The sequence below is a fragment of the Populus euphratica genome, unplaced genomic scaffold (genome assembly GCF_000495115.2).
Source record: "Populus euphratica unplaced genomic scaffold, PopEup_1.0 scaffold360.1, whole genome shotgun sequence".
Taxonomy (NCBI): domain Eukaryota; kingdom Viridiplantae; phylum Streptophyta; class Magnoliopsida; order Malpighiales; family Salicaceae; genus Populus; species Populus euphratica.
In genome coordinates, this window is record NW_011500251.1 from 153,926 (window position 1) to 181,606 (window position 27,681).

The 27,681-nt window shown below is 31.3% G+C and overlaps 2 protein-coding genes across 27 annotated transcripts; one reads left to right on the plus strand and one right to left on the minus strand.

The window, feature by feature from the left end:
- Positions 1–1,103: 1,103 nt before the first annotated feature.
- Positions 1,104–4,232, plus strand: LOC105112723 (bidirectional sugar transporter SWEET2-like). The gene is made up of 7 exons (XM_011008511.1): positions 1,104–1,348; positions 1,632–1,668; positions 1,761–1,977; positions 2,059–2,217; positions 2,315–2,434; positions 2,577–2,712; positions 3,761–4,232. Exons 1-6 carry the CDS (start codon positions 1,288–1,290, stop codon positions 2,688–2,690), a joined length of 708 nt encoding a protein of 235 aa, XP_011006813.1. The 5' UTR covers positions 1,104–1,287; the 3' UTR covers positions 2,691–2,712; positions 3,761–4,232.
- Positions 4,233–8,764: 4,532 nt separating this feature from the next.
- On the minus strand, positions 8,765–19,594 carry LOC105112724 (uncharacterized). Of its 26 annotated transcripts, XM_011008537.1 has the most exons (6): positions 18,893–19,234; positions 18,418–18,509; positions 18,064–18,238; positions 17,870–17,962; positions 9,226–10,322; positions 8,765–8,961 (listed from the first exon to the last, which is right to left on the minus strand). In XM_011008537.1, exons 5-6 carry the CDS (start codon positions 9,736–9,738, stop codon positions 8,908–8,910), a joined length of 567 nt encoding a protein of 188 aa, XP_011006839.1. In that variant the 5' UTR covers positions 9,739–10,322; positions 17,870–17,962; positions 18,064–18,238; positions 18,418–18,509; positions 18,893–19,234; the 3' UTR covers positions 8,765–8,907. The 26 variants fall into 26 exon arrangements, with proteins under 26 accessions (XP_011006839.1, XP_011006841.1, XP_011006823.1 ...); XM_011008539.1 differs by having other exon boundaries at positions 9,226–10,274; positions 17,936–18,238; XM_011008521.1 differs by lacking the exons at positions 17,870–17,962; positions 18,064–18,238; positions 18,418–18,509; positions 18,893–19,234 and adding exons at positions 11,344–11,454; positions 11,584–11,737; positions 11,820–11,994 and having other exon boundaries at positions 9,226–10,815.
- Positions 19,595–27,681: the final 8,087 nt, after the last annotated feature.

A 27,681-nucleotide genomic window follows, 5' to 3' on the forward strand; every position in this document is an offset into this window, starting at 1 on the left:
AAGATGATTTTCATGTTAATGTTAAAATAAGTATTAATCATAACTCCAAGAAAAAATAAAAGAGTTCAACTATAAAATTAAACTCTTGCTTTCATAACTTAACTTTTTTTTTTCTTGATGTTTAAATATAGTATCAAAATAAATAAGCAAATAAAGAATAAAAAGTTGCCCCATATGATATCCTTAATTTTTTTTGTCATAATTGTATTAAAACAAATAATCAAAAATCAAAGTCCTATTTTTTCAGTAATTTTTAGTGGTTTCTTTTTTTAAAAACAAATCTAAAAATTAAAAAAAATAACGACAAACTTAAACATATGGGTTAAGCTAAAAGATCCACAAGTTTAGACACTGCTTAATTTTTATTTTATATTATTTTATATTTAAGTTAAAATAATTAATAAAAAAATTATTTAACCCAATTTAACTCATCAATTAAGTTACAAATTTTAAAGATTAATTTACAATATCAATACTATTATTTTTTTGTTTAATATCTTTTGTGCCCCTTACTTAAAAAAATATAATTTTATTATTTATTATTATTAATTTATTTTTTTTATTTAACTTAAATCTAAAACATCATTCAATTCAGGGTCAAAATTTATTTTTTAAAATGACATATTACCATTTAAATATAGTATCATTCAATTCAGGGTTAAAATTTATTTTTTAAAATGACATATTACCTTGATTTTTTCTTCTTGAGTTTTAAATTTTTTTCGCTCTAATCCATGGCGTAATTGTTCCAATATAATAGTTAAATTTAAATTAAATCCAACTTTGTACCGCATCTTTTGTACTCAAAGTAAAAAAATTTTGAATAGTAATTGAATGATTCTAATGTTATGTTTAATTAGTGTTTTTAAATAAATGAAAAAATAAAAGAATAAAAACATATTTAATTAAAAAATAATAAAATATATAAATAATTTTCTTATATATAATAATTTTAAATTAAATTTTTATCATTTAAAAAAATAAAAAATTAACGCGTTCCATTTGTGCAAGTGTCTTGGTCACTACCGTAACGGACGGGCCTGCCAGCTCAATCCCTTGTCCGGAGTAAGACGGTGGGTGGCTGTTTTAGAAAAAAAAATAAAAAAAAATGAGGCTTGCAATTCAAAAAACGTGGAAAAAAATAAAACCAAGACACATGCTTCTTATAATGCCTTAAAGAGAGAGATAAAGAAGACAATATGGTTTGGTTTAGCTTCTCGTTGGTTAGATTATACTTGAATTGGTGTTGAAAAGAGAGCATAGAGTTGTTTAGTGAAGGAGGGATTGATGAGTGACTCTATTCCTAATCCTGTCTGGACTACTTGCAAGGATGCAGCAGGAATCGCCGGTGATCTTCTTTCTCTTTCTCTCCCTGATTCTGATCCTAAATTCTATGCATACATTGGATAGTGTATTTAAGCTTAATCAATTTATCAGCCCTTTCGGTTGTCGAATAAGGATTGTTTAGCTGCTTGCAATTCTCAGTTTGGAACTCGAAACAGATGTCAATTTCCATGATATGATTTGTGAAACGAGTGTATTTTTGCCACGTTAAATAAGAGGGAGAACCTAGAATTGGAATCCAATTTGAGAATCTTGTTTCTGATACCAGTACTATTTAATTGCTGCAGGGAATATCTTCGCTTTTGGGCTGTTTGTATCGCCTATGTAAGTTCTTCCGTTCTAGGTATTCCTTGACCATGGAGATTGTTGTAATTCGTCCCTTGACTAGCTTTTTTTTTTTTTTTTGAAACTCTCAGACCAACATATAGGAGAATCATCAGAAACCGGTCAACAGAACAGTTCTCGGGGTTACCATATATATATGCGCTCATGAATTGCTTGATCTGCATGTGGTACGGCACGCCCCTCGTATCTGCTGATAATCTTTTGCTTGTCACTGTCAATTCATTTGGTGCCGCATTTCAGTTAGCCTACATTATCCTGTTTATAATATATGCTGAGAGAAGAATAAAGGTATTTATCCCTTCAAATTTGCAAGCCTTATGTGCATTTTCTGGTCATTCACTTACATTTTCTTCCAATTGTTGCTAGCAGGTCAGGACGTTAGCTTCGCTGCTAGGTGTGCTCGGCCTATTTGCAGTCATAGCCGTAGGGAGCTTGCAAATAACTGATCGAATGATACGTTGGCTCTCTGTTGGCTCATTGACTGTTGTTTCTCTCATATCAATGTTTGCTTCCCCACTATTTATAATTGTGAGTAAATCATTGACATTAGCTTTAGTATTTCCTTCCAGTAAACTATTTGCCGTAAATTGCTTAATCTCGTATTGCTTTTTGCTTATGTCTCCAGAATTTGGTGATCCGAACAAGGAGTGTTGAATTCATGCCATTTTATCTCTCCCTTTCCACTTTCTTGATGAGCGCCTCTTTCATGCTGTATGGACTTTTGAATTTCGATGCCTTTGTTTATGTAAGTTCCCCCTGGCACATTCATTATCTTCTCCAGCAACCTTTATCTTTTCCCTTTATCTTTACGTAGCTGTATATGAATGAATTTATTGTATCTATAAATTTTCCCACTGAAGACTATGATTTCCCTCTTTAAATTGCAGGTTCCAAATGGCATAGGCGCCATTTTGGGAATTATCCAATTAGCCCTGTACGTTCACTATAAGAAGAAATCCACACAAGACTCTATAGAACCCTTGATAGTTTCGCATGCATAAATTAACATGCTGAAATAAGAAGGTGAGGAATAACTGATCTCAATTCAATAGTTTTGTTCTCTCTAATTGCGTGATAGTTTTCTCTTTTATGAGAGGTTGAACCTTTTTTATTTAATACTGGGGTGCCAGGGCATGTTAAACTTCTCTTGTATGAGAGATGGAACTTCTCTGCATATCTGAATGATTTTAAATGGGTTTGTTTATCCAACTTCCTAATCAAATAATAACAAGAAAAGCCCTAGGTGGGCTTGTAAATGGGTAACATATCCTAATTCATGCTTATTTAGTCACTGTTGCGTGTGTGCATACAACACAATGGCCATCAAAATCCAATGTGCGCTGCTAACGTGTGGATCCATAATTTTTATTATTGCCTTCATCTTTAAATCTATTAGCATTGTCTATACTTTCCATGCCAGGGTAGATGTACATCATCTAGTACATTCTTTGACTGAGGATTCGTTTATCTAACCTCTTCTGCTGAAGGAGGCCTATGAGAAACACAACCATATAGAAATAAACCAGCAACTGTGGAAATAGGCAAGTTCCTTAATAGAGACATGATTAGAGGCATGTAGACAGTTTTATTCATCAAACTGTGATAATTAAGTGTAAGAAACAAATAATGCATCCGCGTCCCAAGTCTTGTTTGGCTTCTTCCTCTCTCCTTCTGTGTTTGTTTGTGTTTACATCAACACAAAAAGAAAGAGAGGGAGAGGGAGAAAAATAACGTGTAGATTAGGAAAAAAAAATCAGACAAGCCTCTTAAGAGAGGAAAGAGTTACCTCCTTTTTAGTCTAGGTCCATTGAACTGCTGAATGCAGAAAAGAAATCACATTATATTGCTCACTCATCTCTTATGGGGCCATTATCCCCGTCTGGTCATAGAAAAGTTGTGTGAGCCAATAGTATCATCCTTGATTTCTCCATCCACTTCCAAGATGGTAGAGCAAGGGATGTGTCCTGTTTTAATAATCTCATTAGTTGTTGATGTCTCGATCATATGCTTTTCTGATTTCAAATATAAGGAAAAACTCTTACATGGAGGCCTGTTCTTCATAATTCTGCAGGATAATCCATGGCGGGTCTAGCAGCTCATAAAGCTCATGTCACTGATCCTGTGTTAGCTGAGGAAGTTACCTGATTGTTTGCTGGTCGCTTTTGTTAGCGGTGCTGCAGATATGTTGCAGAAGTTCTTGCAAGCGTGTTAGTTTGGCAGTGTTTGGTCCTGAGAATATTTTTTTCTCGGTGATGATGACGTCCATTTATTGAGGACTGCTTTTCCATGTTGCCACTTTTCGTATTGTTCCTCATCTTCTTCAATTCATAACCCTTCTCACCATTCTTTTTCAATATTTGATTGTACCACTTGGAAGCCTCGTATGTTTCTTTACATGTTGCTCTCCTTCCTATTTTAATCTTGTTTCATCAGTTGCTCCATTCTTATTGTAATCTTGAACTTCACTGTTCTTTCAAAAGCAAAAATTGAAAAACAAATGATGCTGTGGTGGTGCCTTGGTGGACACAGCATTCTTTGGGTCACATGATGATGGTGGTATGTGCTGGTAATGTTCACTGTTAAGTTCTAAAAGGGAAGCTTAATAGATCAATTCAGTTTAATAAATATATATTATATAGTTCAATTCAATATCGGATGGACTCGCAATGAACACAAAACAAAAAAAGCAAAAACGAAAACAAAAATATTTTATTTGGAAATTAATAGATATTTATTGTCATTTCATGTTCATTTCTCAAAGAAATCTAACGGAGCCCACTTTCCTTGCACACCCATCAATCGCGTTGCCAAATACAGGGGTTTTCGTTCCCCAAAAGTTGGAAATATTAGCATGGATGGCTGTGGTGGGACTTTTCGGATGTGTGCAAGTGTTGAAGGTGTTTGCTTTGCTACTTCATGACTCTAAATTTGGGTGGATGCCTTTTAATTACTGACCATTAATTAACTATTAACTACAATACTAAACCACTTCTGTTTTTTCCTGTAGATTATCCATAATGAAAAACTGTCAAATTGTTTTTTTACCCTTTATTTTTTAATTTTGAAAGTTTTATGTGAGGGGTAAGCACCCGTAAATTTATCATTCTTAATTTGTTTGGGGTAGTATCATCTTTTTATTTTTTAATAACAAAATTATCATATTGCTACTATAGAGCAAACAATCAGAACCTTTGGTTTAAATATCGTGTTATGATTTTAAATTATAAATATAAATTTAAAAATTATAAATATACTGGAAAAAAATAAAATAAAACTATGATTATTATTTTGTAAGTAATAATGCAAATTCATACAAATTGTGAACGAAACAAAAACATGAAATAAATAAAAAATGAAAACTAATGAAGATACTAATTTGACTCTTAAATAATCTCAATATAACAAAAACAAACTAATTTTGTCAAAATAATCAGTGGACAAATGTTTTAAAACTTGACACAAATATAACATATTATGTAATTTTAAAGCACTGCAATTGAAACGAGATCTAACAATATCATAATGACCTAAAATTAGATATATAGTATCCTAATACCCAATACACTATATATCTTAGTTTATAAATTGTTATCATATGTCCAGGTATAGAAACTCATATATGAACAGTTTGTGGCAAAATTAAATATTTAATTGAAATCTTAAAAAAACGATATCAAAATAAGCTCAAATTTAATATATAGTGCAATCACCCTCATTAGTAAATATATAAAATTTAAATAAATTCTGAGATGATTTGCTTAGAGTTTTTTTATGAATTGTGTTTTTGCAGCAGAATTGCAACAAGTTTTGAATAGCTTCTCTTTTTTTTTTATCTTTATCTTTTTTAATTTTATACTATTGATATATTAGAGATAGTAACAAAATGAAATATTGATATTTTTTTTACTATTATACTGCATACCTAAAGAAAAAAAAAGATTGACACAAACACCAATAACTTAACTAACACTAGGAAAATGAAATTTTCATAAAGATATGACATGTTCTTAGAGCCTAACTTTGATGTTAACTGATGTGAATTTTATGATCTCATGGTCATACAACCCATAATCAAGATTGAGATTTCATGGTCACACAACCCATAATCAAGATTGAGATTTGATCCCGGAAAGATAAAAGAGGTTTGATAGGAGTGTACATAATGAAAACATGCCTCAAGGCATCAGTAAAAGAGGTTTGATAGGAGTGCACATAATGAAAACATGCCTCAAGGCATCAGTGCTATCAGAATGAAGTCAAATGACGCCACAAAACAAGTTAATCTTCAATAAGTTAGATTTAGCTCGTTTAAGAACCAAAGAATGCAAAAAACTCTCTCACACGTTAAAACTGAAAAGTTCAAAAGTATTACTCATCAATGACTCTGAAATTTAGGCCTAAGTGTGTTTAAATAGTTCTAAAAAATTAATTCTAATGGATTTACTCTTGTGGTTTGAATTGACTCACATATAAAAACTGATCCAAACTACAATCCAAATAAGTTTAAAATCCTAATTGAAAACAAAGTATTAATTAAGCTCAAACAAACTTTGCGTTTTAGCTAACAAAATAAAAATAATGTTCATAAGTTCTAAGTTTTTATCTACCATAATAAGAGAAAAAGAAAAGAAAACATTGTAGGTTTGATATAAGACTTAATAATAAAGAAAAAAAAAACATTGTAGGTTTGATATAAGACTTAATAATAGCTTATAATGCTACCTAATAATCCTAGAAACTAAAGAAAAAGTTGTTGCCTCTTTCGTTTACAAGTTAAAATATAATTTTGATTTCAACCTTGTATTTACACGTTTTTTAAAAATAAAAAAATGCTGCATTTAATGTTTATCTTTGTTAGTTATTGATATCCTTTCAGTATTAGAAACAAATAAGGATAGATTGAGAAAACATTGTTATGTTGATTAATAGCTTTAATCATCTTAACAAGTCAACTCTTAATTTACACAAAATGAAATGCCTGGCATTTTATAAAAAAAAGAATTGTCCTCCATCCTTTATATGTGTAGGAACCTATATGGGAATACCGAATATGGACTCCCATACATGGTTCTTGCTTAATGATGATAATAGGTATTTACCGGTAATGTTTCTGTTATATTCAAATCTTAATGGAATAAAAAATTTAGATATTTATATTTTATTTATTAGATTTTGATTATTCATTACTTGAGTATTATGTATTATTCAATATATAATGTAATAATAATATATGTATTTAAGGTATGTATAATGACAAAATTATAATTGTTATACATGTGTATATTTAAATGTGGAAAATATTTATTACAAAATCATATGTAAGAAAATGGGAAATGAAATTTGTTCACGTAAAAATATTTATAATATATTAAAGAAAAAAGTGTGTTTTGAAAATGATATATATATATATATATATATATATAATTTTTCTAGGAACACAACAGCTATAATCTAAACACCATTTTTTTTTTCAATTTTCTGACTAAGAAAATATCTGGAAACTTAAAGAAATAAACATGTTATATGATTTTTTTAATAAAAATAAAAACTTGTGAAGGAATAGAAAATTGAAATTGAAAAATAAAAAATATTTTTATTTATCTAAACATCCCCTTAATCTTTCAATTTGCTAAAAAAAAATGGAATCAGACAATAAGATAATACATAGGATTGTTTGTCTTTGTTTCTTTTTTCCATGAGCTGTTGGGACAGAACACAGGGAATCGAACATGGATCTTTCTTCTCAAGTACTATAAAATCCTTCCTGTTTGTATGGTAGATTGATAATTTTACTTGAACAAGGTATGTTCTTCAATATTACTATCGAGGAGTTGAACAAGGTATGTTCTTCAATATTACTATCGAGTATGAAATGTTTAGCTTGTAAGTAGATAATTTTATATATCATGGTAATTTTATAATTAAAATTAAAAAAAATTATATAAAGATACTAACATATATTAGCAAAATTATGTAACATGTTAAAGTTAAAGTATAAATTATAAGAAAGAAAGTACTTGTTAAAGAAATTAAAATATGATCTACCTTTGATGTTGTCGATGATTAATATTAGGGGCAAAAATAATATGTTTGTAATATTTTTTTTTAAATTTCAACACCATCAGGTATATCTAAGAGGAGGAGGAGGAGAAGGAGGAAGAAAAAGCTTAAAAAGAAGATAACAAGCTGAAAACAAGAGAGATGATGAGTCTAAAAAAATGTATAAAAATCTCTTCCTTCAGCCTTCTTTTACGATGAATTTTGAAATAAAAACTAATAAAAAACTAAATCTAGTACAGAAATTAATTGCAGTAAATGCAGAATTAATTTTTCTATTACCGGCTTTAATTACTCATCATAAAACTATAATTAATCTTGTCAGTTTTGATTTTAATTTTGATGATTTTAAACTGAAAATATCTAAATATAATTCAAGTTATTGAAGAAATTGATTAGATTTTATTTATGGGTTGGACAATTAATGGGCCAGCCAAAATAATTATTTATGAAATAAAAAATTATTTTATAATAAATTTATATTTATATTTAAAATAAATTAGCAATAAATAAATCCAAAATTAAGAGAGACCATGGACTCATAAGGCGAAGGCCAAGTAAAGCATGTGTAGATGGTTTAAACCCTCACTACTTTACAAAAAATTATTTATGACTCTTCAACTTTTTACTATATAAACTAGGAATAAATGGTCAAATATTTTACAAAAACATGCTTACTAAAAATTATAATTTTTTATTCATAATTTATTTTAGTCATATTAATAAATTTGATTGGAGAACAATTTCAAATACGATGTTAACCTTTGATGATATTTTACATCTAGTCTTAAATGTTGCCATTAAACATGTTAAATTAAAACAAATTAGATAAATAATAACTCTATGTCGCATAATTACCCATCTCTATTTAATCCAAGCAACAATCCGTGGGACACATTTTGTCTCTTGTGCGAGCAAGAACAAATAAGCAGTGCAATGTGACCATAAATTATCCCATATCTTCTTTTCTCTCCTAATTTCATTGGGTCTCTAGAAGACGTAAACAGAAGCAAGGAAGGTGAGCAGCATATAATGTAACTGCACAGCATTGTATGAGGGTTCTTATTGCAGAATAAAACTGGAAAACAATTCTTCAATTGGAAATCCCCCACATGGTATCACTCTCTTGTCATGGTTACAAGCATCAACATCACCTAAATACTACGGCAATAGCAAATCCTTCAGGGTAGTTCTCAGAACAGCTGCTGGTTTTTCCTGCAACACATAAAACAGCATATGAAAGCGGGGGTTTAGAAATGTAATAACAAATCTTTTTTAAAATGTTTTTTGTTTGAAAATATATTAAGACAATATTTTTTTATTTTTATTTTTAAATCAACATATTAAAACTAAACATAGTATACTAAAAAATTATTAGTGTTATTGTTCATGAAAGCAACAAGCAACAAGATCAATTCTATAATATAGGATGATAGGATGAGTGTGGTTAGCAAATAAGCATTGCTTTCCTTTATTTACCTCGTGAATATTTTCTTTACGAGAAGATGTGAGAGAATGATCAAGCAGCCGCCCTCTTTCATCATAGAGAATAACACCACTATACCTTGGAAGCTCACATTTCTCTCCCATCAGTATAGGCCTTTGCCACACTGCTGACAAAGACTCAGGGCTTTGCCACCCCATGCTTGACTCACACCTTTCTGACCCAAGAACCGGTGGTGGCAGCAGCATCCCACTGCCACTCCCACTTCTTCTCTCATCCCATTTGCTTGCTCCACTCCACCTCATTGACTCCATCAACACTCTCCTTATTGTGATCCAATTGTTAGAGCCAGGCTCGGGCTCAGACCTCCGTATTGAAAAATCTGTGCTTGGGTCTTGGTTCACTGCTCTTTGCTTTGTTTGGGCCTTCCTCTTTAGCATGATTGCAGCGCAAAGCGCAATGACTGCAAGGGCTGTGCAAACAAATAAGAGAACTGCTTCTTGGGTTGTCAGCTTCCATTCGTCCTCCAAATTCCACAATGCTTCCATAACTGATTAGTATGAGTGTGAGAATGGATGTTACTGATGATATCTATCATGCTAGGTTGCTGAGCGTGTAGCTTGGCTATATCCGGGTGTGTGTGATGACCTTCACGTGAGGTCCACCGCTAGCTGGGGTTAGGCCTAGTGGTTGCTCATGTGTAGTGTTCCCTTGTATTCTAGCCGTGGGAAGTATCTCACCGATTTGAGCTAATTAAAGCACCTCACGAGGGATATATGTATGATATGCAAACCATACATGACACAGATGCTTGCCTGCCTTCTGTGTGGTTCGAGATGGCCTGGTTTAATTGACTACTAAGCTATGGGACGAATCACTTACATGAAATTAAGAAAATAGTCAGAGCCGATTCTCACATCATCCCAAGTCTGAGTGCTCTATGGAACTTTCAAAATCCGCATCTTGTATTGCTGTAGAGACACCCCATTATCATCCACGATCGCTGAAATTCAAGAACATGCAAATTGGTACACAGAATCCTCTCCCCCTTTAGAGTATCTTTAGCCGAGCACATCCTAAGCTTCTAATCATTGACAATAATGAAGCAAAACACCATCGACCATTACAGTATGTGACTTGCAATTCTTAGCATGCAATATATAGAAACAAAAACAATTGACTTGGTCTTTCTTTCCACCTGGAATTGATCCACAAGAGAACAAATCTGCAGTTTGAAAGTAGTCAAGCTATGTCTCACTTAAGAGGAAAGTTTTGAACACGAGGGAGGCAGAGGTAGATGCAATTGAAAGGTATCCGTTCCTACCACATTGCGAAAAGACTGGTAGAATACGGGTTAATGCTTGTTGCTGTCTTCATCTCGCTCCCCTGCAAGACCATCCTGGGCAAAGCCACCAACCTGACACCTGCTAGGATGAGGGATGATTGCCACCTTGTAAACAAAACAACCAGCAAGACAAGTTTGGAAAGATCATAGAAGCCTGGGTTTAGAAACCTGTACTAATCATCATCAATTAATACCAAACCTTCTAAATCTGTCTAGCTCAACAGAATAAACTGCTTCTTAACCATAATTCTTGTACATTTGCAAACCAAACTCTTATTAACTGCATAAAATATAAAACGCCATCAAGATAGAAATCACTGGCTAGAATTTACCATTAAATTACTTAGAAGTCGACGGTGATCCTTGCCAACCAAATCTACACTGGACCAAGATATCCCAAGAATCCACCTAAGGGATTTTGCCACTTGGAGAGAAAAAGAAGAAAAGATTCAGATAATATACATTAAATCTGTAGTTTGTGATGGGACAATCAATAATATCTGAATTCAAAAAAAGGGTCAAATTAGCAGAGGAAATGTATCATGATATTGAAGGCAGAATCCAGCTCAACTCCTATCAGTTTCATTAGCTTCAACGAGATACACAGAGACAAAACTTAGGATGGTGCCATTTTCCGATCTTCATCTTGATGGAGGCCAAACTTCAATCTGGGGTTCTATTTTATCTTTCATTTTCCAAACATCGCACAAACAACTGGATCAATTTAGCATGGCATAGCTTCTCTACAAAGCACCCGTATTGCAAACTCTCACGCTCTTTTGAACAAGCAACAGGGACAGTAATTTACCTTAGAATGAAGAAAAGTAGAAAAATGTCAAGAATTCCAATCTGATACATTTTAATATCTTCTCTCTACATGTTGTGGGGCCTTCAAAGACAGTGAGCATCCTCGCCGCCACTGAACATAGAATAATATGACAATATGTATGCGTCAGCAAAATATGAGATTAGAAACAGTCGAATGAAGAAACAGATTAGAAAAGCATAGTGTGAAAAATACAGCTATGATTTGCAAGAATACACCCACTAATTTGCAACTTAATCAAGGTACTAAAAGGCTGCAAACACAGTGAGTTGTTTCCTTGTTTCAAAAAAGGTTTTCTACGATAAGTTCACCCTGTGAAATCAACGGCGCTGCTAACACAATAAGTGATTTTTCCACATACACTGCACAAAGCACACTAACACCATCACGATAGAATCAATACCTAGATTTTGTCTGTAAATTGCAGAAAGCACAGAATCCAAAACATTAAAAAATACCTTAGCTTCTAAGGAACCCAGATGAGAAAGGGAGCCATTGAAGCAATCAAGCAGAAGGAAAAAAAACAAAAAAAATTTGGACCATTTCTCGATTTGTGCGTGTCATCCTTGCGCAGGGGCCATGCTAATCTTCTCTGTATCGTTCCAATTTTATCGGATGTCCCCGAAGGGACAAGCTTAGCTGCAACACTTGTTACGTTAAAGCAGGAAGTGGAAGCGGCTCAGCATGCTTTGCAAAGGATTGCACATTGTGCGGATGCATTTCATTCAGACAAGGATATTCAGATGAGGGAATTGCATGGCAAGTCTGTAAGGATGGAGATGGATCTTCGTGGGGTGAAAACTATGCCGAATTATGAGCTTCATCTTGTGCGTGCTCTTCTATTTGGCTTAATGAAGTCATGCTGCTAACAATGACAGTTCATATCATTTTTTTGTAAGTAGGTTGGTGCCACTCTCTTGGTTGTTGCATATGATAAGCAGTCTTTTGTAATCAATCGTTGAGGCATTTCAAAGCCATGAAAATAGACTACATGGATTGTCTTCCGGTTATATTTTTTAAAACAATATGAATATTGCTAGCGTATTATACATTGTATTTCTTAGTTTACTTCTTTCTTCTTTTTCATCAATCTCATGGGACATGATTGATTGGTTACAAGCATATTACTATTTTATTTTTTATGAGTAAGTAATTTTTTATTTGTATTTTCATTCCCTCGATTTTGCTTCCCAAAACAAATCTTTTTAATTTCTTTTCTTTGTAAGTACACTAGTAACTTGGTGTCAATCTCTTGGTTGTTGCATATGATAGGCAGCCTTTTATAATCAATCGTTAAGGCATTTCAAAGTTATGAAAATAGACTACATGGGTTGTCTTCTAGTTTTGTTTTTTAAAGCAACATGAATATTGCCAATGTATTATAAGTTGTATTTCTTAGTTTACTTGTTTCTTCTTCTTCTTTCCTTGCGTGCTAGTTTTTGGGCACTTTCTGATCTTGGTAATGTAAGAGGGTGAAATACATTGAATGAAGGAATTGGCAATGATGATTTGACGTTGACTTAATTTGTAAACTCTATAATGCAAGAGTGATAAGCAGTCTAGAAAGCAGCATTTTGATAGGGTTACACTGCTGGAAGGATAGGGGAAAAAAATGTGCTGTGATGTTTATGGAGCTATATTGCTTATATGAATGTGTTGGTAGCATCATCAGTCATTTGTCTTGGCCATATCAGTGTTTCCTCTTGTTTTTTCTGGATAGGTGTTATAAGCAAATGTATTGAAGAATTGTCTTGCTTTTCGCTCACTCTGTGGTTCATATTTTTCTTTACCTGATAAAATCTAAAACTGGCATTTGTTTGTTGAGCTTAGAGGAGTGTCCATAGAATGATCATTAAATTTTCATCGATCCCTCCTACCTACACAACAATGCTGAGCTTAGAGAGTGTCCATAGTATTTTTTGACATTTATAATCATTGCATGATTCTTTACTATATATTTCTTAAGGAATTGGAGATGATTCGAGTTGCAAATTCTTCTGTTAGAAATCTAAGCCATGAATCGTTATTTTGTCCTCTCCCCTAAGTTGCATCCTTTACTCAAACATTAAACTTTGTTTATCAAATACAGGATGTTGATGGTGTGTTGACGTATATATAGTGTGTTTAATAAAGGTAATTTCCATAAAAACTCTAACAATTTTAGATTTGTTTAACACGAATTTTGATACTCCTGAAAAAAATTTAAAATTTACTCTATCCATTACATATATGTGTTTTAAGAAAAACAACAGCATAATACTCATAAGTAGCAATATGTATTTCAAAAGCCTCTTGATATCCTTACTTTTCTGGTTGGAGTTTGGTGGTTGTGGAGACAATGTTACATGGTTGCCTTTGCTAAGACCTATGAGAGTGCTGATTGGTTGATTAAAATGATCCTTTTCTTGGAAGATGATTGTCTCAGAGCATGGAGGCTGGACTAAACCCCAAGGATCCCTTCATTAATGTCGTGGAAGGCTATATGAAATTGGATGTTGTTGGCAGTTCCTTCAGGAATTCAGAGAGAGTTGGATTCGATGGTCTTATTAAAGACATGGAAGGTGCTTGGTTGGTAGGCTTCTCTAAGTTGTTAGCGATAAAACATGATCTTCGTATTTCTTGGGACTAGAGGAATGAAAAGGTTCTCTGCAACTCTATCTCCATAGATGCAACTTCATCTCCATGGACGTCATTCGTCTCATCTACGATGGAGAACAAGTTTTTCACTAGTTAATACCTCTTATCCTTTATATCAAAAGGCTACTGTTAAAACCTTGAGAGGTACAAATGCATCACACCCTCAAGGAGACCAACTCTTAAGCAAATTTTCTAGCCAAGAATGTTGCTAGAGGGATGTAAAGGTTCCAAATTTGGGATCATCCACCTCTAGGACTGAGCCATCTGCTCCTAGTAGATTCTTTGGGAATCTTGTTCACTAAGTCCTAATTGTCTTGTTTGTTTCTTTTCATTCGTACAACAAAAAAAAAGATTAATTCAGTGGAATAAGTACATTGTCATTTTAAAATTTGCTGAATTATAGTAGCATTATTGTAGCAAGCAATCCTTGTATTGTCTTGTTCATCCGGTAGGTTTTTTGATGTGATATCTTTTCTTATTTTTATATTTATTTTTTAACTGCTGAAAGGAAATATAAGAAAAAGAAAACGAATGATTTGAGACAATTTCTTTCTTGATGTTACCTAACTTATATTTCATTGACCCTAGTAGATGCATTGAGTGAGTTAACCCTAATCATGTTATTAGGATGCATTAATTATCTATGATGGCATAAGAATAACATCATCATCATTATTTTTATATTTTATTATTAATTTATATTATATTTATTATATTTTATTATATAAATATTGACTTTTGAATTCACAATTATGATTTTTTACTTGGTGTTAAAAAACACTTTAATAACATCTATATATTAATTATTTTACATTAAACAAAATTATTTGACTTTTAGCGATGAAAATTGAATAAACAAGTTAACATTTTTATTTATTTATTGGAATAGATAATTCTCGATATATTTAATTAAATATATGTATATATCTTTTTGATTTATAATTAAAATTTTAAAAAATATATTTAAAATGATTGTATATTTATTTTTTGTATAAAAAAATATATAGCAAAACACGAGTTAAATAACTAATTATTTTATATAGAGGAAGAATACATTAAATTATAACATCAAATATCATACCTCATGTATATTTATGCATGAAATACCTTGGGTGGGTTTAAAAATGAGTTGACAGGCAGAGGTGCGGTTTATCTTGCAAAACTCAAAAAATTGAATCGGGTATTTTTGTAAATAAGGGTATTTTCATCATGGAACAACCAGCTGCTCATCCTCAGTTCATCACTCTGTACTCTTTTTTTTTTTTTTTTTTTTTTTTTTCTGTCCAGCCACGACTTGATGAATCCAGTCTTAATTTATATAAATGGATTGAAACTGGACAATCATATAATTTACTTCAGATTAAATTTTTAAAAATTAAATTATCCTTAATTTTGGGTCAAATTGAATCTAATCTTTGAGCTTCAATTTCTTTCTTTTTTATTCAAGTATTTAAAATATTTTTTGGTAAAAAATAAAAAAGAATCGTTTAATTAATTAAACTATAAGTAATAGTTTAAAACACAATATATCAAAATATTATAATAATAATAATAATAATGAAAGGATAGAAACTAGGTAAATTAAATTTAGATAATTAATTTTTTATTTTATTATTTGAAACATGTTACAGCAATTATGATTTAAAATATATTTTATTTGAAAATTTATTAAAATAATAAATTTTTATTTAAAAAATTATTTTTAATATTAGTAAATGATATAAAAAAAATTAATATTTTTTTTAAATTAAAAGTACAATTTCAACGCCACGATTCTAAACAATTTTATAATACACAAACGCGTGATACACCTCTGTGTTGAGTTAATTAATTTTGCTAGGCCAATGTGGTAATTCATCCACAATTGCTTATAAGATTAGCACCTTATTTTTTAAAATATTTTTTATTTTTTAAAAGTTATTTTTAACATCAACATATCATATCAACAAGACAATCTAAAAATATTCAAAAATTTTATTTTAAAAAATAAAAAAATATTCTTTTTATATAAACATTTTGATTTAATAATAAGTTAACCAACATAGTCAAAACCTGATTAAAAAGAAAAACATGTTGAATTTTTTATTTTTTTAAATGATATCATTATGGCATTTAAAAAAAATAAATCAAAATTCAAGTAAACTCATTCAATCAATATGATATGATCCCAACCTTACACTAGTTTGACCCTAAATTAGCTTTAACAACTATGGTTCATTAAGTATTGGATCATTAGGGTATATGGCATCTTAACCATAAACATAATCTTAACCTTAGAAAAATTACTTTGATAATTACCCTTAGTTACAATTCACATCCTCTCTTGAATTGTCTAAAGAATTTAATAAAAATTATATAATTATTTACAGAATTGTTATTATTTTCATCCAGTGACTAAAGAGATACTGAAGAGTAAAATAACAAAAAATGTCAAGAAGTTACCGTTGAAGAATTCTTTTAAAAAGAGTCGTTGATTCTATTTCCATAGAATTACAAGAATACCATCCCCCAACAAGTATCTGGCAAGAATACCTCTCACCATAATCCAACTTCAAATTCTTCCTTTTTCCTCAACATTTTTAACCACAATCAAACATCTCCCAACAATCAAAAAAGAAAGCCAAACGCTGCCCCTGTAACTCAGCAACATAAACACACCATTTTCACCATAATCTTACCAAACAAACCTGCCAAATTTCCACCCAACACAGTGTACACTGCCCAAATCTCCACCCAACAATACTGCACAAGAAAGAATTACAGCAAACACATTGCCAGTCACAGCAAACATAACTTAACAACACCACTATACATTGCATGAATTTCCACCCAACACATAATCCAAAACTCATAGCAAATGCACTACCAATCATTTAAAAAAAAATACATCAAAATACTTACAGACATCATCAACATTTTGTCATCTACATCAAATGATAATAGCTTGGATGGGCTAAAGTTGAAAAATAGAACGAACATGAAACGTGGGGAAAAGTAGCTATTAGGATATCAAAAACAAAAACTAGTAAGGAGAAGTAATTTTACAGATGTGATCACATGTTATGAAATAACACCTTAATTGATGGGTGCAAACCAATAAATAAAGTTGAACTAACTATGACAGTGGGAGAAGGTGCTAATGATGGTGAGCAAATACTAGATGAATGGAAAAAAAAAAAAACAAAGGAAAGGTGAACTACGTGGAGTTTGGATCAAGAATCATAATGTGGAGGCTAGATTTGCAAATATCGAGTTATTGTTGGTAGCAATTTTGGTGTGTGAAATGTTATTGTTTCTACCTATTATCATGTTCATGTCGAACAAATAAAATAAAATCAATGTATTCGCAACTATTAACTATTGAACAAAATGCAAGAGACTAAATATGCCAAGTAAATTTATATAGCAACAACATTACATTCATATTTGAATAAAATGAAGCATAAATCCATAAAATATTTTAACAAAACACCTTAATAGCAATGATCCACATACTACACACATAACAGTTTACAAAAAAATTCACCAATTTGTTAGCTACATTCTTCAATCAACACAATTGAGTTGAGTTGAGTTGAGCACTGGGATAATGCAAATTTACTAGTCTGTAATTTTAGAAAATATAGATTAGTCAAAGTATATATTTTGCATTATAATAATAGAAAGATCATGTATATTAAATAGAAACACGTGTTTATGTCGAGGGTTGAGAGAATGATGTACTAGCATCACTTCTGCCAACTTTGGAACCTCTAACGCCTCTACTAGCAACACTAGTTTCCCTATTAACAACACTAGATTCTCTGGATATGAAAGACTAAAATAGCCTAAAAGAGGGGGTGAGTTACGGTTTTATCGACCATTACCGTATGTGACTTGCAATTCGTAGTTTGCCATATATAGAAACAAACACAATTGACTAGGTCTTTCTTTCCACCTGGAATTGAACCGCAAGAGAACCAATCTGCAGTTTGAAAAGGAGTCAAGCTATGTCTCACTTAAGAGGAAAATTTTGAATTCGAGGGAAGCAGAGGTAGATGCAATTGAAAGGTCTCCCCTTCCTACCACATTGTGGAAAGACTGGTAGAATACGGGTTAATGCTTGTTGCTGTCTTCATCTCGCTCCCCTGCAAGACCATCCTGGGCAAAGCCACCAACCTGACACCTGCTAGGATGAGGGATGATTGCCATCTTGTAAACAAAACAACCAGCAAGACAAGTTTGGAAAGATCATAGAAGCCTGGGTTTAGAAACCTGTACTAATCATCATCAATTAATACCAAACCTTCTAAATCTGTCTAGCTCAACAGAATAAACTGCTTCTTAACCATAATTCTTGTACATTTGTAAACAAAAGTCTTATTAAACTTCATAAACTACAAATCGCCATCAAGATAAAAATCACTGGCTAGAGTTTACCATTAAATTACTTAGAACTTGACGGTGATCTTTGCCAACCAAATCTACACTGGAACAAGATATCCCAAGAATCCACCTAAGGGATTTTGCCACTTGGAGAGAAAAAGAAGAAAAGATTCAGATAATATACATTAAATCTGTAGTTTGTGATGGGACAATCAATAATATCTGAATTCAAAAAAAGGGTCAAATTAGCAGAGGAGATGTATCATGATATTGAAGGCAGAATCCAGCTCAACTCCTATCAGTTCATTAGCTTCAACGAGATACACAGAGACAAAACTTAGGATGGTGCCATTTTCCAATCTTCATCTTGATTGAGGCCAAACTTCAATCTCGGGTTCTATTTTATCCTTCATTTTCCGAACATCGCAGAAACAAATGGATCAATTTAGCATGGTATAGCTTCTCTACAAAGCACCCGTATTGCAAACTCTCACGCCCTTTTGAACAAGCAACAGAGACAGTAATTTACCTTAGAATGAAGAAAACTTGAAAAATGTCAAGAATTCCAATCTAATACATTTTAATATCTTCTCTCTACATGTTGTGGGGCCTTCAAAGACAGTGAGCAGCCTCGCCGCCACTGAACATGGAATAACATGACAATATGTGTGCTTCAGCAAAATATGAGATTAGAAAAGCATAGTGTGAAAAATACAGCTATGATTTGCAAGAATACACCCACTAATTTGCAACTTAATCAAGGTACTAAAAGGCTGCAAACACAGTGAGTTGTTTCCTTGTTTCAAAAAAGGTTTTCTACGATAAGTTCACCCTGAGAAATCAAGGGTGCCGCTAACACAATAAGTGATCTTTCCACGTACCTAGATTTTATCTGTAAATTGCAGAAAGCACAGAATCCAAAACATTAAAAAATACCTTAGCTTCTAAGGAACCCAGATGAGAAAGGGAGCCATTGAAGCAATCAAGCAGAAGGAAAAAAAACAAAAAAAATTTGGACCATTTCTCGATTTGTGCGTGTCATCCTTGCGCAGGGGCCATGCTAATCTTCTCTGTATCGTTCCAATTTTATCGGATGTCCCCGAAGGGACAAGCTTGCGTTCTCTGCTTCTCGCATACAGACTCTATTAGTTCTCTCTAACCAGCCGATGTGGGATATCTAGTCCCGTTGCGACTACGCGTTTTGGTTCGTTCAGTTCGCTCTCAACCTTGATCACGTCACCATCCGTAGGGAAATTAAATATTTGAGCCTTTTAATTTAAACCGCAGGCATTAATTATGTAGCGATTAATTAAAAAGTTAAAAAAAAAAAGGCAAAAAGGTAATAAAAAACTGTCTCCTCCTTTCGTTTCCTCTCTTTTGGGTATCCAAAAATCCTATTTGCTGACCGTTCTTTTTTCTTTTCCTTCCACGTGTTCAATCTCTCTCTCTTAGAGGATGTGAGAGAGAGCCCCAGTTTGGGATGGACCCCAGGCGCCGTGAGGACCTGCCCTAATTGCCGTCTTCTTCCTCATCATGTTCTAGGCTCATCTTGCAGCGCAAAAACAAGACTTTCAATCTTTATTAGCTGACTACCTGCGCCTGGCTGCAATCCATGTTCCGTTATAGCAGAATTTGGAAGCGGCTCAGCATGCTTCGCAAAGGATCAATACTAGAAAAGAGTACTATTAGCATGTGATTTTAGCAACGGGTTGTTCAGTTGCTAAATTCAATAATGGATTTGCAATGAATTGTATATTTATTATTTTTTTAATATTAGTAACGGGTTTATTAACAAAAAAAAATTAATTACTAAAAACAATATAAAATTCATAATGAATTATTTGATGTTGTTGATTGAAAAAATAAATATTTAAATTTAAAATTAAAATTAAAATTATACAAATGAGGTATTTAACTTTGACAATCTTAACCATTAACTAGCAATTCTAAACTTACACTTTACCCTTCAAAAACAGTAAATAAACAAACAATCCAGAAAATTAATTAAATTACAATGAATCTCTTCATCCCCTTTGTTCTCTCTTCATCCCTTTTATTTCTTGATAATATCCATAACAGTAGAAAAACAATTAACTTGTACTCTATTTTTATAGTCTTGTTTTTCTTTGTCCCTAACATTTTTTTCATCTTCTTTTCATTCGTCTCCAACATTCCTAACAAATTTAATCTTTCTTCATCAATCACCAAAAACATAGACCCATTGCAACTTCCCACTATACCCATCATTATCACTATCAAATATCTTGATTTACCCCCACTCTTTGTATATGGGTTGGGTTTTACATTTTTTTTTTCAATAATTTGAGTAATTAATTTTAGGATTTATTTGTTTCTCTGTTGCAATTTAACTTACACTAAAAAGTTTTTACTTAACTTTCCCAATCTCAGGTGTTCTTTTGTCGTCTTGCTAGCCTAGAACTCAAGAACACAGATAACAAATTTTTTTTATCGATACTTTGAATAATGGTTTTAAGCTATTCGTTCGATAAAATAAAGGTATATGAAATGCAGTCAGTACAAATCTATTTATGAACACAAGTTTCTCTCTCCCATTTGCACAGAAATACATCATCAAGCATAAATATAGGGAAACTAATTTAAGTATTTAGAATAGTTAATCAATAGGTTTCTTGAATCTTTAACTGACTGAAGAAAATTTAATTATTGAATTGAGGGCTAAATATGAACAATCATTAATTCCATTTTTTTTCCAGTTTAAACTCATATCAAATTAAGCATCTATAGAAATTTTTGTATTTTATCCAACTAAACTGATTTATCCTAAACGAGAAGAGTGTAAAGGAGTGTCTCTAGTTTAACTATAATTAACTGTCCAATTTCATCTCAAATTCAATGAGTGTATCTCTTGAAAATTTATTAAAAACAATTTAAAATATAATTTCACTATCATTTATTATGCCTAAAAACATATTATCCACCTCCAAATTAATCCCTATAATAAAGTATCAATAAGGATACGAGCATGTTCTTTAAGGAGGCCATTTAGTACTTAAACTTGGAGATTTGAAGGTCAAATTTAGGGATGAGAGGTCTAATCATATAGGTAATTATTTTATTTGTTCATCCATTATGTAGATAATCTGAAATGAGGCTTAAAAGATTATGCTTGACTAATATATTTTTAATTTTGTTTGGATTTCTTGTGTTATCTTAAATTTTATATTATTTTTCTTTTATGTTTTAGGATTTTAATTATGTTACCTATGTATTATAAATTGTGGATTTCTTTTCCTTATTCTCATTTGAGTTATGTGGTACATTTTCAATGTTATCAAAATCATAATTATTTAACCATCCATCTTTTTAATTAAATTGATCCTTTGGTCTTGCAAATTCCAACCAACACTTCAATAAGAATAGCATGAATGATGAAACATTTGACATGTTGCTCTAGACAAAGAGTTATTATTGACCAAACATATTGATCTTGCAAAGAAAATTAACTTTGTTAGGCAAAATTGTTTTATAATAAACTACAAATAACAAAATCATTATTAAGCATATTTCTTCCTAAACAAAGAGCAGAAACAAAGGAAGAAGTATACATGACTATTAAAGGGTCACCTTTACATCTATGTTATGAAATTGAGTGTCAACGTCATATTGTGAAACCTTCGGTAAATTACACATATTAAAATAGAGTGAAACCATTAAAACTCTATATTTGGTTGAGGAAAATATAGGGATACAGGCACAGAACTTACACCAACATCTGAACAACTTCAAACTAGATTTTAATAATGTGTTTTGTAATTCATGTTGGATTTAATTAATTAAGAACTACTTCTATATGAAAAGTTTCAGGAAGTGTTCCATCTCTTATTTTGGTATAACCAATCAACATAGGGTCACTCTGAAGTAGATAAAACTTAAATGGTAAGAAACAAAATATACAAATAAATTTGAAATGATTAAAAATATCATGCTATTGAACAACATATGTTTAAGATTGAATTTTTTTTTTATTAGATCTTTGACAAAAAAATATTATGAGAAGATAAGTTGCAAAAAAATATAAAAAAAATATAAGAATTTAATATTAAATTTTTTTCAGACCAAAGAGACTAATCATCATTTCACTAAGAACATAAGGATACAATAATGATTTACTCTAATAATTAAAAACAAAATGGATGAATAACAATATTTTAAAATGTTTAATCACCCAACAACTTAAACCTATTACAATTTTTATATTTGAAATAAATTATTAAATTATATAATTGAATTCAATTTTAATGCTTAAAATATATGTGAAAATAAATTGAATTAGAAGTCTTAACTATTTTTCTTTTAATTTAGAAATATTTTTTGCTATAAAAATTATTTTTAATTTATACTCATTCAATCAATTATAATCCATATTATTAAAAAAAACTCTATTTTCCATGTATAATTGGCTCAGCAAAACTCCAAAGAGAGAGAGAGAGAGAGAGAGCGATAAAAAAAACCAAAAAAAATGAAAGAAAGAAAAAAAAAGGAAAAAAATAGTAATATATTTTATAAGAAATAAAGATATGTAAATGAAAATTCATGCTAAGCATACAAAAATATGATATTACACTAAGGGTTTCTAGAATAAAAGAAAGAAATACATGAAAAGAAATAAAGTTTGTGTTAATATGAATATTTTTAACATATTCTCTTTAATATTAATTTCAAGATAGATTATTATGGTAAATCAAAGTTAAATATTAAAGTTTATTTATGTGGTACATATTTTATTTTAAATGATTGTTTAAGTACTGGTTGTTAAGGAAGTATGCTTATTGGTGTTATCATGTTAATTAGATTAATATGGATGATCGATCGTGGATGTATCGTCATCTTATGGATGGTCGTCTTCATCCTGAATATATTATGGGTGTTATAAGATTTATCAATTTTATATTTTTAATTAATAAAAATATATCTGGGGGGGGTTAGATGTCCTTGTGTGAGGTGCAAAAATCAAAATTTTTTGAAGGAATCAAAAGTTATAAAAATTAGATTGTACATGGGGAGCCTTATGTTATAAAACCAATATTGGCTGGACCTTCATCGGTTGGAATTAGTCATATTATGAATGATGTTTGTCTAGAAAATCCATATAGGAATCTGATTATGGATGCAATGAGGGTTAGTGATGCATACTCTAATGATAATGTGTCTAGTCTTGTGGTAGCAAAGGAACTTCCAAATCCAAAGGCAACTATTTTTTATAAACTTTTGAAAGTTGTGGAGGAGTCTTTGTGGAATAGGTGTACCAAGCAATCCAAATTATCTACTTGTGTACAATTGCTTAATATGAAGTCAACTTAAATTGAACCCATACAGCCTTCAATAAATTTATTGATTTTACAAAAAGTTGCATGCCTAATGATGAAAATCTGGTATCAAATTTTTATGATGCCAAGAACTTTATATGGCTACTTGGAATTGGTTATGAGAAATATGATGTGTCTTCTAATTATTGTATGTTGTACTATGGAGCATATGCAATGAAAATAAATTGTGGTTTTTATGAAAAATCACGATACAAACCTAGAACCGACTAGTAAAAGTTTCAATAAGACAAAGAAGCAACTATGATACTTTCCCTTGACGCTTCAGAGACTATTCATGTCTCCATATCATGCCAAAGATATGACATGACATCATTTTTATAAATCAGATAACAGGGTTATGGTACACCCATCTGATGGGGAGGCATGAAAGGTGTTTAATCGTGTCCACTTAAGCTTTGTGTCAGATCCGAGAAAATTTAGTTAGGATTATGTATTCATGAGTTTTGTCTATTTGACATGTCTTCAAATACTATTTTTATTGGCCAGTAATTATGACTCTTTATAATTTATTTTCATGAAAATACATGACTAGACCATTCATGTATTTGTCAATGATGATTTCAAGTTTGATTTCAAGTTAAAGAATCCATAGAAAAGGCTTGATATTTTTCTAAAACTTTTAATTGATGAGTTAAATAATTTATGGTTCGTTGGTATTGAAACATATGTCATCGAGTGCGCATTGTGCGAATGCACTTTATTCAGACAAGAATGTTCAGATGTGGGAATTGAATGACAAGTCTGTATGGATAGATATGGATCTTCATAGGGTGAAAACTACGCTGAATGAGCTTTATCATGTACAGTGTAAGCTAACTTGGATTCCCTTGACCTGCTGTTGAGTAGTGATGAAAACCATCAATCCCATGGGCCATGATTGATTGGTTACAAGCATATTACTGCTTTACTTTTTGCGAGTAGGCAATCTTTTATTTGTATTTCCATTCCCTCGATTTTGTTTCCTAGAACAAATCTTTTTAATTTCTTTTCTCTGCAAGTATACTAGTACCTTGGTGTCAATCTTTTGCTTGTTGCATATGATAGGCAGCCTTTTGTAATCAATCATTGAGGCATTTCAAAGTCATGAAAATAGACTACATGAGTTGTTTTCTGGTTGTGTTTTTTAAAGCAATATAAATATTGCCAGCGTATTATACGTTATATTTCTTGGTTTACTTCTATCTTCTTCTTCTTCTTTCCTTGCATGTTAGTTTTTGGGCACTTTTTGATCTCGGTAATGCAGGAGTGTGAAATACATTAAATGAAGGGACTGACGATGATGATTTGATGTTGACTTAATTTGTAAACTCTGTAATGCAAGAGTGATGAGCACTCTAGGAAGCAGCATTTCGATAGGGTTACACTGCTGGAAGGATAAGGGGGGAAAATGTGCTGTGATGTTTAATTTATGGAGCTATATTGCTTATGTGAATGTGTTGGCATCATCATCAATCATTTGTCTTGGTCATATCAGTGTTTCCTTTTCTTTTCTTTTTTATAGGTGTTATAAGCAAATGTGTTGGAGAATTGTCCTGTTTTTTGCTTACTATGTGGTTCACATTTTTCTCTACATGATAAAATCTAAAATTGTCATTTGTTTACTAAGCTTAGAGGATTGTCCATGGGATAGGCATTAAATTTTCAATTTGGATAGGGATCGATCCCTCCTACCTATACAACAATGCTGAGCTTAGAGAGTGTCTATAGTATTTTCTAATATTTACAGTCATTGCATGATTCTTCATTATATATTTCTTGGAGAATTGGAGATGGTTCGAGTTGCAGATTCTTTTGTTAGAGATCAAAGTTATGAATTGTTATTTTGTCCTCTCCCCTGAGTTGCATCCTTTACTCAAACATTAAACTTGTTTATCAACTATAGGATATTGATGGGGTGTTGACGTATATATAGTGTGTTTAATAAAGGTAATCTCCATAAAAACTCTAAACAATTTTAGATTTGTTTAACACGAATTTTAATACTCCTGAAAAAAATTAAAAATTTACCATATCCATTACATAAATATGTTTTGAGAAAACTAATAGCATAGTACTTATAACTAGCAATATGTATTCCAAAAGCCTCTTGATATCCTTCCTTTTCTGGCTGGAGTTTGGTGGTTATGAAGGCAACATTACATGGTTGCCTTTGTTGAGACCTATGCAAGTGCAGATTAGTTGATTAAAAGGATCCTCTTATTGGAAGATGATTGTCTCGGAGCATGGAGGCTGGACTAAAACCCCAAGTATCCCTCCGTTGGTGTCTTAGAAGGCTACGTGAAATTGGATGTTGATGACGGTTCCTTCAGGAATTCAGAGAGAGTTGGATTCGGCGGGACATGAAAGGTGCTTGGTTGGTACACTTCTCTGAGTTGTTAACGATAAAACATGGTCTCCGTATTTCTTGGGACTGGAGGCATGGAAAGGTTCTCTGCAACTCTGTCTCCATAGATGCAACTCCATCTTCATGGATGTCATTCGTCTCATCTACAATGAAGAATAAGTTCTTCACAAGTTAAGACCTCTTATCCTTTATATCAAAAGGCTAGTGTTGAAATCTTGGGAGGTACAAATGCATCACACCCTCGAGGAGGCCAATTCTTAAGCCAATTTCCTAGCCAATAATGCCGCTAGAGGATGGAAAGGTTTCAAATTTGGGATCATCCACCTCCAGGATTGAGCCATTTGCTCCTAGTAGATTCTTTGCGAATCTTCTTCACTAAGTCCGAGTTGTCTTTTTTGTTTCCTTTCATTCTTACAAAAAAAAAAAAAAAGGATTGATTTAGTGAAATAAGTACATTGTCATTTTAAAATTTGCCGAATTTTAGTAGCATTGTTGGAGTAAGCGATCATTATCTTGTTTATCCAACAGGTTTTTTAATGTGGTGTCTTCTTTCATTTATATATTTATTTTTTAGCTATTGAAAGAAAATATAAAAAAAGAAAAGTAGATGATTTGAGACAATTTTTTTCTTGATGTCGCCTAACTATATTTCACTAATCTCAGTAGATGCCTTGAGTGGGTTAACCCTAATCATTAATTGACTGTGATGGCATTGGAATAATATTATTATTATTATTATAAAAATTAATTTAAAATTTTATATGTTTTTATTAACTTATATAATATTTATTATATTTTATTATATATAAATATAACTTTTTGAGTTACAATTATATTTCTTACTCAATGTTAAAAAACATGTTAATAACACTTACACATTAATTATTTTGCATTAAAAAAATTATTCCACTTACAGTGAGGAAAGTTAAATAGACATGTTAATATTTATTTATTTATTTATTAGAATAAATGATTCTCGATATATTTAATTAAATATATGCATATATTTTTTTATTTATAATTAAAATTTAAAAAAATACAAGCTTGCATATTTATTTTTTATACTAAAGAAATATATAGCAAAACATGAGTTAAATAGCTAATTATTTTATATAGGAGAAGAATACATTGAATTATGACATCAAATACCATACCTGATACCTCATATATATATATATATATATATGCGCGCATGAAATACCTTGAATTATGGCAGAGGTGCGGTTTATCTTGTAAAACTTAAAAAATTAAATCAGATATTTTTGTAAATAAAGGTATTTTCATTATGTAACAGCACTCTCTGCTCTCTTTTTGCCTTTGTGTTGAGCCACGTAAATGGGTTGAACTGAACAATCACGTAATTTATCTCAGACTAAATTATTAAAGATTAAATTATCCTTAATTTTGGGGCAAATTGAATCTATTCTTTGAGCTTCAATTTCTTTTTTATTCCAGTATTTCAAATAATTTTTTGGTAAATAACAGAAAAGAATCATTTAATTAATTTAACTATAAGTGATAGTTTAAAACACAAGAAGTTGTTGAGAATATATGATATAAGAATAAAACATTAATAATAATAATAATAATAATAATAATAATAAT